This window comes from Tamandua tetradactyla, chromosome 11 (genome assembly GCF_023851605.1).
Source record: "Tamandua tetradactyla isolate mTamTet1 chromosome 11, mTamTet1.pri, whole genome shotgun sequence".
In the NCBI taxonomy this organism is placed as follows: Eukaryota; Metazoa; Chordata; class Mammalia; order Pilosa; family Myrmecophagidae; genus Tamandua; species Tamandua tetradactyla.
In genome coordinates this window covers 29,117,410-29,136,813 of record NC_135337.1, presented here as the reverse complement: position 1 = coordinate 29,136,813, position 19,404 = coordinate 29,117,410, and the positions used below count along the sequence as shown (strand labels likewise).

General features: G+C 36.6%; 1 protein-coding gene and 1 pseudogene across 6 annotated transcripts in view; both read left to right on the top strand.

Moving 5' to 3' along the window:
- Positions 1–19,404, top strand: part of ABCD3 (ATP binding cassette subfamily D member 3) — a 116,041-nt gene that overhangs the window by 35,573 nt on the left and 61,064 nt on the right. For 5 of the 6 annotated variants that reach the window (XM_077120198.1, XM_077120199.1, XM_077120203.1 and 2 more), the window contains 2 exons: positions 3,772–3,870; positions 13,874–13,962. In XM_077120198.1, coding sequence (XP_076976313.1) covers positions 3,772–3,870; positions 13,874–13,962 — 188 coding nt within the window. Of the gene's footprint in view, positions 1–3,217; positions 3,313–3,771; positions 3,871–13,873; positions 13,963–19,404 lie in introns of all 6 variants that reach the window. The other variant, XM_077120200.1, reaches the window with a different exon arrangement.
- On the top strand, positions 3,886–10,277 carry LOC143650007 (coiled-coil domain-containing protein 68 pseudogene; annotated as a pseudogene).

Below are 19,404 nucleotides of genomic sequence, written 5' to 3'. Positions count from 1 at the left end.
AATTTAACTGCTCAGTAGTATTCCTTTATCTGAATATGAGCTGCTTTCACTGTTATATTTGTATGGAATTTTCATTACATAGATTTACCATAATTTATGTATATTTAGGTTGTGGTAGCTAGATTCAGGTGTCAACTTGGCTAGGTGAAGGTGCCTAGTTCTATTGCTGTGGGCATGAACCAATGGCATGCGAATCTCATTTGTTGTTGATTGCATCCGCAGTCTGCTAGAAGGCATTCCTGCTGCAATAAGGAATTGTTTGATTTAATTGGCTGGTGCTTAAATGAGAGAGCTCAACATAGCATAGCCCAAGCAGCTCAGCATACCTCATCTCAGCACTCGCAGCTCAGCCCAGGCTTTTAGAGATGCAGAAAGGAATCACCCCGGGGAAAGTTATTGGAACCCAGAGGCCTGGAGAGAAGACCTGTAGAGATCACCGTGTGCCTTTCTGTGTAAGAAAGAACCTCAGTTGAAAGTTAGCTGCCTTTACTCTGAAGAACTAATGAAATAAATTCCCTTTTATTAAAAGCCAGTCCATCTCTGGTGTGTTGCATTCCAGCAGATAGAAAACTAGAACATAGGTTATTTTGAATTTTATGTCGATGACCAGTGTAATGTTTTTTCATTTATGTCTTTAAGAATGTATGTAGGAATATCTATAGGATCAGTTCTCAGAAGTATATCTGCTGGGTTAGTTTACATTTTAAAGTCTGTGTTTATTTTACATTTTGATAGATATTGTATAGTAGTAGTACTAATTTGCATATGCTGCAGAAAGAATGCTTACATTCTTGTCAGCACTGTATGACTTTTATGTATTATCTGAAACATTTTTCTTTTTCAGTCAATCTAGTTCATTTCACCTTTCTAAATTGATTATTAGATTAATAGGAACTTCTTATTGTCTTTTGACCTTTTCATATCCTGAATGTTAGGAACATTTTTTTCTGGTTATTACTTTAACTTCTCAAATGGCCTTTATCCAATGGTTTGGTTTTCTTTTTGTCACCAAAGTGTTTTGTTCTTTTTTTTAAAAAAATTTAGTGGAAAGTTTAGGGGTAGGGAAAATTAATTATGAATTTAAGATGATTTCTTTGGAGAGGCTAATGATGTTATGAAATGTTCTGTTTCTGTAGGTATTCTTCTTTAGATTGGTTTCAGGTATGAAGTTCATTATGTATCAAGAATGGTAGAGCATCTTGGCATCTCTTCTATCTGAATCCAGCCCTTCAATCCAAATGTTTCTTTGCAGAAAATACTATGATGACTTCAAGAAGAATATAGTTTCCATGGATTGAAATGCAATGAAAATCAAGTCATCTTTCTGACAGCTTAAGAAATGATGGCACTGACAACAGGAACAAAAGAAAAGGGGGAAGAGGAATTAATTATATACTAGTTAGCTGCTAATATTTTATAGTGCGTCAATCTTTTTTTTTTTTTTAAATCTTCCTCATTGTTTGCCTTGGTTTCTCTAGGGCAGGTAGAAATAGGTAACCCTCTGTTTAAGTCAGAGGATGGCTATTTCACCAGATAATTATTCTATCGAAGGTCCAAGCTAGAAATGGAGAAGAGTATATTGACCTTGGAGGGGCATGGGGTTAGGGATAGTATAGATAGTTGATTTGATTTTAAAATACTTATTTAACTTTGAAATAGGTAATGCATGTGTTATAAAATTCAAAAAGTATAAAGGTAAATACTGTGTTGAGTTTGTTGTAAGGTTTGGTTGAATTTGGAAAGATGGGGCTGAGAGAAGGAAAGACATGAGAGTAGATATTTGACCATTTAAAAAAATAGATGGTAGATGGTTTATATCTCCTTCTCTTTATTCTTTTCTCTTGTATTTTTTCAGTTTTGGAAAATAAAAGATGTAGATTAAAATTGTAAGGTTTGGTTTGAGAATAGACTAGATTGTTAAATGCACTGTGAATAGGGCTTTAAGTCTTTGTTTACTGGTATATCTCCATTATTTAGAACAGTGCCTTGGCACCAAGTATTTGTTGAGTGAATGAATGCATGCTTCTAAGAATGAAGTAGACCAGGCCTGTAGCTCAGTAGAATGAGGTCTGCAGTCTCCTGAAAGAGCTGAAATGCTGAGTCTGTTCCAACAGTTTTAGATTAAGATTGAGTTGTATTTAGTTCTTTCTATACTTAGTTTTCCTAATCTAACCTTTTCAAACACAGTTTCAGACTTCCTTTCTGTCCACAATTTTGTTCTCTACTTAGTACCTGTTTAATGGAATTATATATATAAAGCACTTAGTACACTTAGCATGAGTGAAGGAACCTTGTCTGTCTTTGAATTTATGAGGAAAAGAGAATGAATTGGCAGAGTGCACATTGGAAATGCTAAATGAGTAATTAAAAAGTAATTAAAATATTAATTACTAATAATTCTAATAATTAGAATTATTATTCTAACTCTATAATTAAATTCACTAAGGTTCATCAAATTAGTTAATTTAATTACAGTATATTTACACTGTAGTTGATCTAATGAAATTTTCTCTATTCATCGTTATTTATTTATTAGAAGCTACTAGTTAACCAAATAAATGAGCTGGGATAATAGGAGTGGGATGGCGGTGATGGTCATGTAGGGATGGGGTCCTCCTGGAGTTTTTTACCTATTTGAATGTTTCTCCTGCCTGTTTTCCCAGATAGTTCATTGGTAATAAAGCAAATAGACTCCACCGTACTTGATTCATATAATGTTTTTCTTGTCTTTACAAATGGTTTTATACCTCCATTTTCATAGACCGACGGAAAATGAAGGAATCTTTGAGGGAGATGAGATTAATGACTGCTCTTAAATATCCTCAGTGGTTTTCTTGACCACTGAGAATAATTTCTGAGTCCTTACTGTGCCCTCAAGGCAACTGCCCTTTATGAAGGTTCTGCCTGCCTCTTCAGTGTCTCTCATTCTTGTACCCTTTGCTCTGACAACAATACCATCGTGTTATTCGGTCTGCATACCTGTTTTATTCCTGCCACTGAGATTTTGTGCTTTACCACTCCCCTTCTCCCCAGCGTAATTTGTGAATTCATTTAATTTGAATTCATGAATTAGAAATTCATTTAACCTCTCAGCTTAAATGTTACTTCTTCAAAGAGAGCTTTCTGTCTGAACCATTCCTCTTTTTCTCATGGCATTGTTTAGTCCATCTGTAATCATTTATTTATTTATTTTTTAAATCTATGTTTCCCCTACTAGAATGTGAACTGCATGAGTGAAGGAACCTTGTCTGTCTTTGAATTTATGAGGAAAAGAGAATGAATTGGCAGAGTGCATATTGGAAATGCTAAATGGTAAATCTAGGAATCTAAAAGTTTCCTGTAAGTTTCCCTGTGTCAGGGAAAATCCTGCTCAGGATTTAAATAAAAAAAAAAGTCTGCTGTTAATCAGGAAATCAATAATGAAAAATCAGTAAGTACTTGACTATTTCTTAGCTGTCTCTGACCTTATCCCCTCCCACTATCCCTTACTCAGAGTCCTGTCAAACACATTAAGCAGGCTTCCACTTCAGTATCTTTGCACTTGCAATTTTTTTTCCTAATTACAGTCTTTTCCCAGATATTCACATGGGTCCAGAGCTTCATGTTTCCTTCAGTTTTTAGATATGACTTATTTTCTTGAAAGTTTATTTAAACATGAAGAACAGTAAAAGTTGTTGCTCTCTAATTGCAGTATCCATTTTCAGTTTTTATATTGACTTAGGTAAAATATGGTTCTTAAGGCTTTTCTTTCTTTTTTTTTTTTTAATATAGAAAGAGAGGAAAAAAGAGCGCATTGTGGTGGACAAGGTGTTCTTTTTAAGGCTCACACAGATTCTGAAAGTCATGGTCCCTAGAATGTTTTGTAAAGAGGTAAGTCTTATGAAATTATATTAAGTGTTCAACTTTCAAGGTTACATGAGTCGGAACAATAAAATCATATTATAAAACTTTGGTTATACTGCTGAAATAAAATATTTTCTATGTAAGTAATGAAGACTACTGACTTTGGTCTTTAAATCACTACCTGTTGCGTAAGTACCCTTGTTATTCAATGCTAGTTTTTAAATGGCTGCCTCTTATATAGGAAATATTCTTTCTTTATATTTTATTTGAAATACTAGAGTACCACAATGTAGCTACCCTAAATGGTGTTGCTTTATTATACTTAAATACTGGTAATAGAAACAAGATTAAATTTTAAAAGTCAAGTCTTTATTATATTGAGACATTAAGACAAAATATGTTTGTAAGTTGCCTTTTTATATTTTAAGAAGTAAACTGTGGGCGATGTACATTTTACTGGGTAAAATAGGGTTAGGTGAGCAAAAACAGAGGATTAAAAATGTTTTTAAAAATATGCAAAATGGGGCAGGCGGTGGTGCAGTGGCAGAGTTCTCGCCTGCCATATTGGAGACCTGGGTTTGATTGCGGGTGTCTGCCCATGAGACAAAAAGGAAAAGAAATACCCAAAATGATATCTGAATTCTTCAAAGTATTTTTCAGGAAATGGGCTGGTTGTAGGAATAATGCTTTATTGTTTCTTCCTCTGCCCTTTTACCAAAATTATCTTTAGTATTACTTGGTAAGCATGTTTAATTATTAAAATAATTCTGTATTTTCCATCTTTAATCACCACATCATCATCTCTTTTATCCAAACTATAAATACCATCTCCTTTGACTTTTCTTCCCCATCTTGGGTGGATATTCTAGTGTTCATTTTTAGTCTCATTTTCAGGATCTCCCCTTTTTAATCATTCCTGCCAAATTTATCTTCTTAAAACATAATGTCGAGAGAGCCCGGAGGAGGAGCCGCGCCAGAACCCCGCGCTCGCTGAGCCATCGCCAAGAATTCAACTGCTTCACAATGACAACAGTCACAGTGACCACAGAAGTTTCTCCAAGGGGTATGAAAGAAGATAATTCTGCCTTGTATGAGTCCACATCAGCTCATATTATCGAAGAAACCGAGTATGTGAAAAAGATTCGAACTACCCTGAAAAAGATCCGAAAGCAAATATTTAAAGAGGAAGTAGAACGTGACAGTAAAAATGACAAAGTGGAGGCAAAGTGCTTTCAAAACATTCAGAATGGCTCCAAATCTGAAATGGATCCCTCTTGTTGCAGTTTGGACCTACTCATGGAAAAGATGAAAGGGAAAGATCTGCAGCTTTTAGAAATGAACAAAGAGAATGAAGTATTGAAAATCAAGCTGGAAGCCTCCAGAGAAGCAGAAGCAGCGGCCTTGAGAAATGTGACACAGAGACTATTTGAGAACTATCAAAACCAGTCTGAAGAAGTTAGGAAAAGTCATGAGGACAGTAAACACTTACTCCAGGTTAACAAGCTTGAAAAAGAACAGAAACTGAAGCAACAGGTTGAAAATTTGAATCAAGTTGCTGAAAAGCTTAAAGAAAAGCACAGTCAGATCACAGAATTGGAGAACTTTGTCCAGAGAATGGAAATGGAAAGAGAACACTGCTAGAAAGAAAAGTGTCTTTGGAAAACAAGCTGCTGCAACTCAAATCCAACGCTACATATGCTAAGAGTTGCCAAGATCTTCAGATGGAGATTTCCACTCTCCAGGAGCAGATCTCTCACCTGCAGTTTGTGATTCACTCCCAACATCAGAACCTGCGCTGTGTCATCCAGGAGATGGAAGGATTAAAAAATAATGTAAAAGAACAAGATAAAAGAATTGAAAACCTGAAAGAAAAAATAAACATACTTGAAGCCCAGAATAAAGAACTAAAAATGAAAGTGGCGCTTTGGTCTGAAACTCCAACAACAAAGGTATCTAAGGCGGTCTGTGCAAGTGAATTGAAGACTGAAGTCAACTCCCCCTATATGATGTTGATTAGGCTACGGAAATCAACTGCCTAGTTGAAGATCTGATTGTAAAATATCATCATGGGTCTTATTTATTCCTTGCAATACAGTCTAAACTTGCACATTAAAGTGGCACATTCACAATATTTAAATGGAATTTATTGTAATGATATATCAATTGTCTTGCAGAAAGATGACATTTCATAAAAAAAAATTAAAAAAAACACAAAAACATAATGTCTTCCATTGTTCAAATTAAAAAAGAGCCTTAAGACTGATTGCAAAAACTCGGAAATGGATAGCACAATACTACCTAACTGTAATACAATTATGTTAAAACACTGAATGAAGCTGAATGTGAGAGTGATGGAGGGAGGAGGGCTGGGGGCACAAATGAAATCAGAAAGAAAGATAGACGGTAAAGACTGAGATGGTATAATCTAGGAATGCCTAGAGTGTACAATGATAGTGACTAAATGTACAAATTTAAAAAATTTTATTGCATGAGGAAGAACATAGGAATGTCATTACTGCAGGGTGTTGAAAATTGATAGTAATTAATATTTTAAATTTTAACTTATGTGTGAGACTAAAGCAAAAAATGTTTATTTGGTACAAAATTTGTATTATGACTAGTGCATTTCCTAATATAACTTACGTAGACACTTATTTGAACACCATAAGTATGTGGAACCTTGAGTAGGGCATGAGAGTTTGTTGGTTGGTCCAGAGTGATGTCCCGATAAATCCCAGAGTGATTTGAACAGTGAATAAAAAAGTATTTGCAAAGTCTTCTTTGGGGAATGGTGAGAAAGGGGGAAAATTTGACCTCCGCAAGTTGAATTCTTGATATTCTCACAAGCGTTGCATACAACCAAAACAATAGACTGAGCCCCCAATCTTCGGGTTTGTTCATGTGAAACTTAACCCCACAAAGGATAGGTCAAGCCTCCTTAAAATTAGGCCTAAGAGTCACCCCCAAGAGAACCTCTCTTGTTGTTCAAATGTGGCCTCTCTCTCCAGCCAACACAACAAGCAAACTCACTGCCCTCCCCCTGTCTACATGGGACATGACTCCCAGGGGTGTGGACCTTCCTGGCAGTGTGGGACAGAGATCCTAGAATGAGCTGAGCTTCAGCATCAAGGGATTGAGAAAACCCCTAGAATGAGCTGAGACTCAAAGCATCAAGGGATTGAAAAAACCTTCTCGACCAAAAGGGGGAGGAGCGAAATGAGACAAAGTAAAGTGTCAATGGCTGAGATTCCAAACAGCATCGAGAGGTTATCCTGGAGGTTGTTCTTATGCATTAAATAGATATCACCTCCTTAGTCAAGATATAATGGAGAGGCTGGAGGGAATTGCCTGAAAATGTAGAGCTGTTTTCCAGTAGCCATGTTTCTTGAAGATGATTGTATAATGATATAGCTTTCACAGTGTGACTCTGTGAGATTGTGAAAACCTTGTGTCTGATGCTCCTTTTATCTACCTTGTCAACAGATGAGTAGAACATATGGAATAAAAATAAATAATAGAGGAAACAAATGTTAAAATAAATTTGGATTGAAATGCTAGCGATCAATGAAAGGGAGGGATAAGGGGTATGGTATGTATGAATTTTTTTCTGCTGTCTTTTTATTTCTTTTTCTGAGTCGATGCAAATGTTCTAAGAAATGATCATGATGATAAATATGCAACTATGTGATGATACTGTGAATTACTGATTATATATGTAGAATGGAATGATCATAAGTTAAGGAAAAAAATACAAGAACCTTAAACTTTTAATATACTAATAGCAAGAATATGAGATGTTTCAAAAGCACTTCAGTTCTTGAAGAGGACTCATGTTGCTTCATCACATTTGATTTGCTTTCCTCCCCCTCAGCATCATGTTCTGTTGGTTCTCTCTTGAGAAACTCTAAAAATTATTGAATAACATTTGTTTTTTCTTAATTAGAAAGAGTTAATAAGTGTTCTTGAAGAAAAATTGGAAAATGCAGGTAGTATTTTCTTCTTGATACCTATCAGCCTCCCACTCAGAACTGCTATATGTTATTGTTTTGTGTGAATATATATTTTAATAAAAATGAGATCACACTCATACTTTAAAAACCTGTGTTTCCCCCATCCCCTATAATTTAAACATTTTTTCCAAATGTCCTTGAGTTTCTCTTAAATTGATCTTTCCTTTCATTCCTTCTGTTGTTACTGTCTCTTACTTGGATTATTATAATCTCTTAGTTGGTCTTTTTTACTCCTTCTCCTTTCCACTAGTTTTCTTTCTAAGACCCTAATAAAAAATATTTGGCTTCTTTTTTCTTATTGGGTAAATTACAAACTGGTTTTGGCTTTCTTTTCAATATCATATGCTTGGAAGATTCTTTGCTCTTTTATAATCAAGCTCTTTGCTTCCCTGTTTTCATTTGTTCATGACAGTCATGTCTGTGACAACTGCTTCCACCTCCAAACAAAATGAATACATTAAAAAAATAGGTTAATACTCATTATCTTCTGTGTGAAGGTTTCCTGTGACTCCCCAGGCATAATTAATTGTTTTCTCATTTCTACAGCCTGACTTTGAAAAAATCTTTATTTAAAATACAAGCGTCTCTGGAGAGATTTGTATATTACCCCATTATCAGTTCCAGCATAATGCTCATTTAACTATTTAGCAAGGGTTTGCTGACTGTAAATGAAGGTTAGACATTGACTATGGCCCAGGGAGTTAGTAAGAGAGGTAAAAGGGCCAAAGTCAGCCTGCCGTCCAATTTTGTCCAAGTCTAGCCATGCCACAGAATCATTTTGCATGCTGTCATTGAAAAAATGATTGAATAAAATTCTAAGTTCAACCTCTGTTCAAGAAAGTGAAACAAATCTCTCATAGAAATCACAGAAAATAGAAATGAGGTGGTTTTGGTTTGTTAAAACTGATGAAATGCAATATTCCAAAAATGAACAGGCTTTTAACAATGGGGTTTTATTAGCTTACAAGTTTACAATCGTAAGACCAGGAAAGGCCCAAATTAAGGCGTCAACAGAATGATACCTTTTCTGAAGAAAGCCTGCTGGCAATCCAGATTCCTCTCCCACATGGGAATGCACATGGTGACATCTGCACATCTTTTACCTCCCGAGTTTGTGGTTTTCAACTTCTGGCTTCAGTGGCTTCCTCTCTCAGCTTCTCTGGTCCTCTTTATGCGTTCTTTTAATTTTATCTCTAGCTTCTGTATGTGTTTTATCCTCTTATAAAGGACTCCAGTAGAAGGATTAAGACCCGCCTTGAATGAGGTGGATCACATCTCAATTGAAATAATCTTATCAGAAGGTCCCACCTACAATAGTCTGTTCCCACAGGGTTGGATTAAAAGAACATGGCCTTTTCCCGGGCTACATAACAGCTTCAGACTATCACATTCTACCCTCTGGAGTCTAAAAAGACATGTTCTTTCCATATGCAAAAAACATTCACATCATCACAATTTCACAAAAGCCTTAAATAATTTCAGTAACAATATTAAGTACAAAGTCTCATCAAAATCAGTTGCAGGTATGGTTTGTCCTGGGGCAAAATTTCTCTCAGGCTGTATGGATCATTGAAACTTAGAACAAGCTATCTGCTTACAATATACAAAGGAGGAACAGTCATAGACTGAACATTTCCATTTCTATAGGGAGAAATTGGAAGGAAAACAGGTGTCACCAGACTCAGTTCTGAAAACTTAGAGTTCTGGATCTGAAAGCCATTTATAGAATAAAATTTTATACTTGGCCTTTGATAGAATGGCACCTCATCTTTTCCAAGGGCTCCCACAGCAACCCTGCTCTTCTTTCTCCAGACATTGGGGTGAGGACTCCAACATCTCTGAACATTGGAGTGAGGGCCATGCTCTTGGCTCCACCCTCTTCAAGCAGCATTTGGGTGATGGTTGAACTCTAGGCCCCACCTTCCTCAAACATCATAGTGGTGACCAGGTTCTCTATCATTTCTATTCTGGCTCAACCTCCTCAGAACAGTGGGATGGCAGCCAGACTCTCCCCAGTCCCTGCCCTCTGCAAGTGCTGGGCAAACTCACCCTTTCCATGTACATGGATGTGTCTGCTCTCTTGTTCCAAGGGGTTTTTACCCCAGACTTCAGATTCCATGGTTCTGCCTTTGTAGTAATTTTTCCCTCAATCCGTCCCTTTTCTGTCCCTTTTAGTTGAAGCTGATAGTTGTTCTGTTCATAAGATCTTGCAAAAAGTTTGTCAGTTTTGCATGCAGCACACAGTTTCCAACCCATCAGATGACAGGATTTTCTACAGATCTTTTCTGGATAACTGCATTTCCAATCCTGACTTGCACTGAAATGGTTGACTGGTTCCACGTTCAGTTAAATCCTCCATGCGGCACGTTCTAGTTTGCTAGCTGCTGGAATGCAACACACCAGAGACAGATTGGTTTTTAATAAAAGGGGATTTATTTCATTAGTTCTTCAGAGGAAAGGCAGCTAACTTTCAACTGAGGTTCTTTCTTACGTGAGAAGGCACGGGGTAATCTTTACTGGCCTTCTTTCCAGGCCTCTGGGTTCCAACAACTTTGCCCACGGTGATTTCTTTCTGCATTGCCAAGGGCCTGGGCTGAGTTGCGAGTGCTGAGGTGAGGTATGCTGAGCTGCTTGGGCTGTGCTATATTGCACTCACTCGTTTAAGCACCACCCAATTAAATGAAACATAATTCATTGCAGCAGGCATGCCTCCTAGCCAACTGCAGATATAATAAGCAACAGATGAGGTTCATGTACCGTTGGCTCATGTCCACAGCAACAGAACTAGGTGCCTTCACCTGGCCAAGTTGACAACTGAATCTATCACAGGGCGCTATCCTCTGGGGACTAACTTTCCAGAAACTCAAGAATTTTTCGATCCATCAGTTTCCAGTTTCTTTGTATGCAAGACATCTTGCTTGAATTCTCAGCTTATCCATTTCCTCTCACATGTTACTATAAGCTGCAAGGAGAAACCAGACTGAATTTCCTACATTTGGTTTGTAAGTTTCCTCAGCTAAATATCCAAGCTAATCATTTCCAAATTCTACCTTCCACCCAACATCAAGACTCATTTTTGCTGAATTCTCTGCCACTTTAAAACAAGGATCACCTTTCCTCTGGTTTGCAATGACACATTCATCATTTCTATCTAAGACCTCGTTGGAAGTACCTTTAGTGTCCATATTTCTACCAACTGTCTCTTCAAAGCAATCTGGGCTATGTTTATCAGGTTCCTCACAAGTTTTCCAGAATTTTCCCCATACCCATTTGTAGTAGTTGGAACCCAGAGGCCTGGAGAGAAGGCCAGCAGAGATTACCCTGAGCTTTTCCACATAAGAAAGAACCTCAGATAAAAGTTAGCTGCCTTTCCTCTGAAGAACTAACAAAATAAATGCCCTTTTATTAAAAGCCAATCCATCTCTGATGTGTTGCATTCCAGCAGCTAGCAAACTAGAACACTCACCCTCTCCATGTATATGGGTGGGTCCACTCTCCTGGCCGAGGTTTCTTGGTGTCAGACCCAAGCTTCCATGGTTCTCACTCTGCAAACTCCAATATCTCCCTTTTGTGTCCACCTTTGTCCAGGTTGGCAGTGGTTCCGTTTACACCAGCCGTCTCCTCAAGCACTCCAGGACTTCTCCATCATTCTCTTCACAGTTCTTCCAGAATCTTCTCCTTAGTCATCCAAAAAACTGTTTCGACATATCTGGTATTTGCAAACTGCAGCAGCACCCCACTCTCCGGTACCAAATCTGTTCTAGTTTGCTAGCTGTTGGAATGCAACACACCAGAGACAGATTGGCTTTTAATAAAAGGGGATTTATTTTGTTAGTTCTTCAGAGGAAAGGCAGCTAACTTTCATCTGAGGTTCTTTGTTATGTGGGGAAGGCACAGGATGGTCTCTGCTGGCCTTCCTTCTCCCTGTGGATCCTGTGACTGTCCCTCCTTTGCATATTGGCACCAGACAACTTATTTTGAGAGTCACAGATCCACAGCCAGAGATAATTTTTTTTCCACCTTAATATTGTTTAAGGTGATATGTGTAGTTGCCAAGTTAACAGGGGTGGACATGTGGTAGTTAGATTCAGTTGTCAGCTTGGCCAGGTGAAGGCACCTAGTTCTGTTGCTGTGGACATAAGCCAATGGTACGTGAACCTTATCTGTTGCTGATCACATCTGCAGTTGGCTAGGAGGCGTGCCTGCTGCAATGAATGACGTTTGACTTAATTGGCTGGTGCTTAAATGAGAGAGCACAGTGTAGCACAGCCCAAGCAGCTCAGCCCAGGCCTTTGGAGATGCAGAAAGGAATCACCCCGGGAAAGTTGTTGGAACCCAGAGGCCTGGACAGAAGGCCAGCAGAGATTACCCTGAGCCTTCCCACGTAGGAAGGAACCTCAGATGAAAGTTAGCTGCCTTTCCTCTGAAGAACTAACAAAGTAAATCCCCTTTTATTAAAAGCCAGTCTGTCTCTAGTGTATTGCATTCCGGCAGCTAGCAAACTGGAACACCATTTATAAAGCCATTCTAGCATTTTTGGTATTTGCAAACTCAGCACCCCACTTTTCTGGTACCAAAATCTGTTTTAGTTTGCTAAACCTGATGTAATGCAATATGCCAGGAATGGACTGACTTTTAAGAATGGCAATTTATTAGTTTATAACCTTACAATTCTAAGACCATTAAAATGTCCAAATTAAGGCATCAATAGGACAATACCTTGTCTAAAGAAAGACTGCTGGCAATCCAGACTCCTCTGTCACATGGCCGTGCACATAGTGAATTCTGCTGGTCCTTCTCTCCTGAGTTTGATTGCTTTCAGCTTCTGGCTTCAGTAGCTCCCCTCTCATCTTCTCTGTTGCTCTTCTCTGTGAGCCTCTTTCATCTCTTAGTTCCCTGTAAATTTTATCCTTTTATAAATTACTCCAGTAGGAAGATTAAGACCCACCCTGAAAAAGGCAGGCCGCATCTCGGTTGAAATAACCTAATCAAATGTCCCACCTGCATAGGTCTGCACCCACTGGAATGGATTAAAAGAATGTGGTCTTTTCTGGGAGGTACATAACAACTTCAAACTACCATATAGTATATATATATATATATATTAATTGATTTATAGGTGTGTTGGGTGAGGGGGGTATAATCTCATTTTATATAGAGAGCTTACTGACTTCTTGCTAGTTGCCCAACCTGTCATCTCCTTTCCATTAACCATCTTGCACACCATTGGTTAAGTAACATTCTCCTAAAATCACTTTTTAACTTCTATCCAGAAGCTTGCAGCAGTTTTATTTTGCTGAAACTCTGCTGGGATATGTGACACTATACCTATATGGTTTTAATCTATTTCTTATTTTCTTTTAAGTCCTTCATTTTTTCTCCTTTAATCCTCATTCTCTTCTTTATCTATTTCATTTTCTAATGCCACAACTCTTGCTACACTAAACCTTCCCATCCTACCCAGCCACATGAAGTGATACAGTGTGCTTGCCTACATTGATCTGTTTTATTATTATTTTTTTTACATGCTAATCTTCCCTTATAACTAAATTGAAAACTTTCTGAAGGCAGGGGCACTATTTACAGATTTTTCTAACAAATTAAACCAAACTTATTCTACCTAGACAAAAATTTTAGGCTTCAATATTTGTTATTTGTTTAACTGTACATTGATGTTATTGCTATTTTTCTTTATTAAATTTGAATATAAAAATATAAGATAATCACAATAGACTGCAAGTCAGGCAATCTAAGTTATACTCCTATCTTCTGTCATTGACTAATTGTATATTTGACTTGCGTGGGGCTCACTTTTGAATTCTGGATGAGAAGGTTAAATTAAATGATCCATAAGGCCTTTTCCAGTTGTATATTAAAAATCCATTTAAATTATATTGAAAATTGTCTATAGATAAAATGTCAGACTTTGAATTTAGAAACCAGAAATCTTCAGCAAGGTAATGTTTCTTTTAACTTTCTAAAATACTTTTATTTAATTTACTGTACCTGGTTTATTTTAGACAGGTTACTTGATACTTATTGCTGTTATGCTGGTTTCTCGAACGTTTTGTGATGTTTGGATGATTCAAAATGGGACACTCATTGAAAGGTACTTTTTTCCCTGTATGTATGAAATGTGCATGAAATACTGATTTGTCTCATATTTAAGCATTATTTTAACTAGCAATAAATAGATTCGAAATTGGGTAGAAGATACTTAAGTTTATGTATTTGTTCATTTATTCGGTAAATAATTTATTAAGTTTCTGTCATGTGTTGGACACTGAGCTACACTATAGGGATATAGCAGTGAGCAGGGAAGATCCTATACCAAACCTTGACAAAGTGATAGCTTATAGAGGATTAGAGATAAACAGAAAATTAAAATGCAATAAAACAAGTGCTGTAATGGGGTTGTAAAAAGTCAAGTTGGATATCTGAAAGTAATGAGATAAACTGGAGGAAAATATCAAAGCATTTCAAGGAATACATTTGATATTTATTAGTGGGGGAAAAATTCATAGACACTTCACAGAAGTTCCTGCAACCAATGCTTTGAATATTTTTTCATTATATTCTTTCTATGTATTATATTGTTCAGCTGCTATAACTGATAATTTTGAACTTAAAAAATTAGAAAATAACAACTGGGATATCTTAGGTTGTTATATCCATTTCTTATCTGATAGTGAAGAGTTTATTCCTAATGATACCAATTTCATGTCATAGCTAAAATTTTTTTCTTGGAATTCTGTTCCTTTGTATGCACTGTTTTGTCAGAAAATTTCTTAAAATGCTTAATCTAAGATAACTTTTTAAATGGTAGTACTTAAAATGCCTGAAATTTTAGAATAAAGTTTTTTCCTCTTGGATCCTTCATTTGCTTTTTAGAGGATTTATAAGAAGAGGAAGAATGCATTATGCTCAGGGTTTTGACTTGAGGCAAACAAAGGAATTTATCTGCATAGGAGTAAAGCCTTAACCACTAACTGAATATTGGTAAAGTATATAGGCTCTTACATTCAACACAGTCTCCCCAAAACCTCTGGTCAGTTCCATCCATGCCTTTTTATTTTAATCAAAGTAATAAATGACAATACATGACCATAGCTTAATGTTAAAAGTCCTACAGCATTTAAAAACACATTTGTCTTCTGCCCCACTCTTAGTGTTATTCCTCAGAGGCATCATTTTTATTCTTTCTTTTAATGTTTTTTCTGTTATTTTATCTGCATTTCTGTATTACACAACTGTATTATCATTTCCAGATTTTTCAGTTTTAGAGAGTATGTATTGATTTCCAACTTTGGAAAATGAGAATTTACCTCTTTTCATTCCTACCTATGCCATGTTCATCCTGTCAGTGTTGTTATACCACAGCTTTTTTGTTAAATCAGAATTTTTTTGTTTACATGATTTTAACTATGGAGATGTTGTTTACAGCTGAGGAACATAGTGTACTTTGGTAGTTCTTTCTATATACAACTTTTTGTTTTTCCTGGCATTTATAAATTACCAGTTTTCTGTGTGCTTTAGGTTTTTGCCTACTTCTCACTAATTTAGCTGGGAGACAGCACAGTACAATCTTCTCAGTATCGTAATATGGCTAAACACTAGATCATTTGTTGACTTCATCCCCTCGTTTCCAGTTCTGCCCTACCCACACCTCCACCCCCAGCCAAACCTCTTGTAGTTAGTTTCCTGTCTCTCTGCTCTTGTAAGGATTGGTTGTCCTCTAGGCTCATGTTGTCATGTTGAACTCGCTGTTATATCTTGAGAATTTCTTTCATCTTTCTTTTCTGTGTTAGATAACCACCTGTTTTTTTGGATCTTTTGTTTTCTTCTTTCTCAGTTTACTTTCTCATTTTGGCAGATGGGATGTAGTCGCTATTAGTTTTCTAGGGCTGCTGTAACAAATTACCACAAACTAGATGGCTTAAAAAAACAGACCTATTTTTTTTCTTTGAGCTCTGGAGGTTAGATGTTACAGAGTAATACTCCCTGTGAAGAATATACGGGAGAATTTTTCCTTGCTTTTGATAGTTCCTTGGCTTTTGATGGTTCCTTGGCTTCCCTAGCACTCAGTCTCTACCTCTGTAATCACATGGTGCTCTCCCAGTGTGCCTCTGTGTCCAGATTTTCCTCTTTTAAGGATACCAGTTAATTGGTGTAGGTATTGGGTATACCCTAATCTAGTATGATTTCATCTTAACTAACTATATTTGCATATACCCTAATTTCAAATAAGGTTTCATTCTGAGCTTCCATGTGGATGTGACACTACAACCCACTACATTTTTTCCTGACAAAGGATGCATACAAGATAAATTTTTGAGACCTTGTAGATCTAAAAATGTCTTTCATCTACTCTTATAGTTGACTGATAATTTAGCTTTTTTTATGCATTCCCAGTTGAAAAATCACTTTCCTTAGAATTTTGAAAGCATCACTCCATTGTCTTCTAGCTCAGTGGTTCTCAATCTTGACTGCAAGATGATTAGAGTCATCTGGAGAATTTTAAAAACTATTAATGCCTGGGCCTTACCTCTTGAGATTCTGAGTCTATATTAGCCATCACTTTTGGAAGCCTCCCAGATGATTTTAAGGTGCAGCCATGGTGAATAACCACTGATCTAGCTCCCATGTTTGGTGTTGAAGCCCAATGCCATTCTAATTGTCCTTCCTTGATAGAGGATCTGTTTTTTTTTTTTTTTTTTTTCACCCCTTACGGAAGCTTTTATAGGTGTTTTTTATTTCTGATATTATATTATTGGTGTTTGGAAATTTCACTGGACCTTAGTATGGATTTTTTTTTTCCTCCTTTATTGGGCACTGGGTGAGCCCTTATCAATATTGAAATCTGTCCTTTATTCTGAAAGGTTTTCTTGTATTTTTAAGAAAACTGTTCCCCTATCTTTTTTGTACTTTTTCTGGAAATCTTACTAGTTGGATATTGGATTCCCCTGGACTGATCATCTTACTATTTTGTCATGTCTCTACTATTTTCATCTCTGACATTTTATTCTACTTTCCAAGACATTTCTTCAACATTCTTATCCAGTGATTTTTTCTTTTTTTTAGTTGTAGAACATATTTCAGACTTTGACATGGGTTATAATTTCAAATTTTAAGTTTTTATTTCTAGATTTTTAATTTAGGTTTTTATTGCTCTAAAATACTGTGCTAAAAAAAGATATAAATTTAATGATTCAGCATTCATATTCATTAGTTAAATCCTATCTTCTATGTATAATACCACCATCACCTTTGATCTTTCCATACCTCTCTTTAAGGGTATTTGGGCTATGGTGATTCTAAATTTTTGATATTGGAAGGGTCTGTCACTAATATGGGGTGGGAAGATGGAACTATCTGATGTTCTGGAGAGGCTGGGCTAGGTTTCAGGACTTATCTGGACCAGGGACCCTCTGGAGGTTGTAGGTTCCTGGAAAGTTACTCTAGTGCCTGAAACCCTTGTGGAATCTTATATATTGTCCTACTACTTACATAAGCCTCACAAGAGTAAGCCTCATGATCAAGGGTATGGCCTATTGGTGTGGGTATCCCTAAAGTTTGGCACAGTATCGGGATTCCCTGATGGTACGGTTTAATAGTTCCATATTTTTTCTCCCTTCCTCAGGGTACTTTGCCAATACTTTTTGATTATCTGCTTAATATACTCTAGGATATATCCAGGCTTTACAATAATGTATACAGGATTTTTTATTCTATGCTTCCTGTGTTCAATTGTTCAAATGAGCTATCCGGATAGGTTTAATTGGATTATGCACTGCAGAAAATTTCAGTTCCAGATCAAATAAACCTTTTTTCCATTGGTCTCAAAGAGTATGTGTGGTTCTAAAATATAGTCACTGTTTTCCTTACTCCTATGTTCTGAATTACTTTAACTCCAACCTGTTGGGCTTCGTTCTTATCTCTAAATATCAGGTTATATATATAAAATAGCCTCTCAAAATCTAGAAATAATAATCACCACTCCGGACTTAATGTGTCTGCTCTAAAAGCTTAGAATCTAGGCCCCTGTTTTCTTATAAGCATTTTCTAAAGGTGACCATACCATTGTTTTTTTGTTACTGGCTTATTTTGTTTTACCAAATGTCCCACATGTTCATTCACATTGTTGCATGCCTCACGACATTGTTCCTTTTTGTAGCAGCACAACCTTTGTTCAAAAGTATACACCATCATTCGTCATTCTACTTCTCTGTCAGCGCATCCTTCAGCCATCTGCATTCATCGGGCGTCATGTTGAAGGCCCAAAGTCTACAGTCCATCAGCATTCTCAATTTTAGATAATTTCATTGTTCCCAAGAGACAGAAAACCATTAAACACACTCTGATCAAATAGGTAATCTAAACATCCTCTTAACTCTTGTCCCTCCCCCCATTACTTACCTTTGCTGTTACTGTGGTAGTGCTGATGGTTTCCTTTTGAACATAACTCATAGCATGCAATAGTAGTTTTCCCCCATACCCTGTACTTAAACACTCTTTATACAAGAATCATATCTTTGAAGTAATTCTTATGAAAATTCATTCTTATTTCTAATGTGAGTCAATGAGACACGTAGATCTATACAACCCCTTTCAATCTTATTCATCTTCAATATGGTAATATTACTTCTAGACCCACTAGAGAATCACTTTTGATCCTATTGATTCCCTCACATTGGAGTTCAACCTCATTAGCTAACGGTTCACCCATCTCTAGCTTCTATGTATCTCTGAGTCCCCTATATTCTTTATTATAAGCCTCTGATTATACCTTTATGCTGGTCATAAAGTGGAATCATTCAGTATCTATCCTTGTGTGTCTGGCTAATTTTGCTCAGCATTATGTCCTCAAGGCTCATCCATTTTGTCATGTGCTTCAAAATATCATTTTGTCTTACTGCTGCATAATATTCCGTCATATAATATGTCACATTTTGTTGATTCGTTCATCTGTTGATAAGCATTTGGTTTGTTTTCATCTTTTGGCGATTGTGAATAATGCTGCTAGAAACATCAGTGTGCGAATGTCTGTTTGTATCGTTACTTTCATCTCTTCTGGGTATATACCAAGTAGTGCTATTGTTGGGTCATAAGGCAACGCGATATTTAGTTTCTTAAGGAACCACCAAATAGTCTTCCATAGTGGCTGCACCATTGTACATTCCCAACAGCATTGCATAAGTGTCCCAGTTTCTATGTATCCTCTCCAACATTTATAGTTTCCTTATTGTTTAATAGCAGCCATTCTTATAGGTGTGAGGTGGTATCTCATTGTAGTCTTAATCTGCATTTCCCTTATAGCCAGTAAAAATGAGCATCTCTTCATGTGCTTTTGAGCCATCTGTATCTGCTCTTCAGAAAAATGCCTACTCATATCTTTAGCCCATTTTATAAATGGGTTTGTTTGTTTTTTTGTTTTTGAGTTGTATGATTTTTTTATGTATACAGGAAATCAAACCTTTATCTGCCTGTCCATGAGCAGGGGATGTCTTTCCACCTATTTAGATCTCCTTTGATTTCTTTTAGCAATGTTATG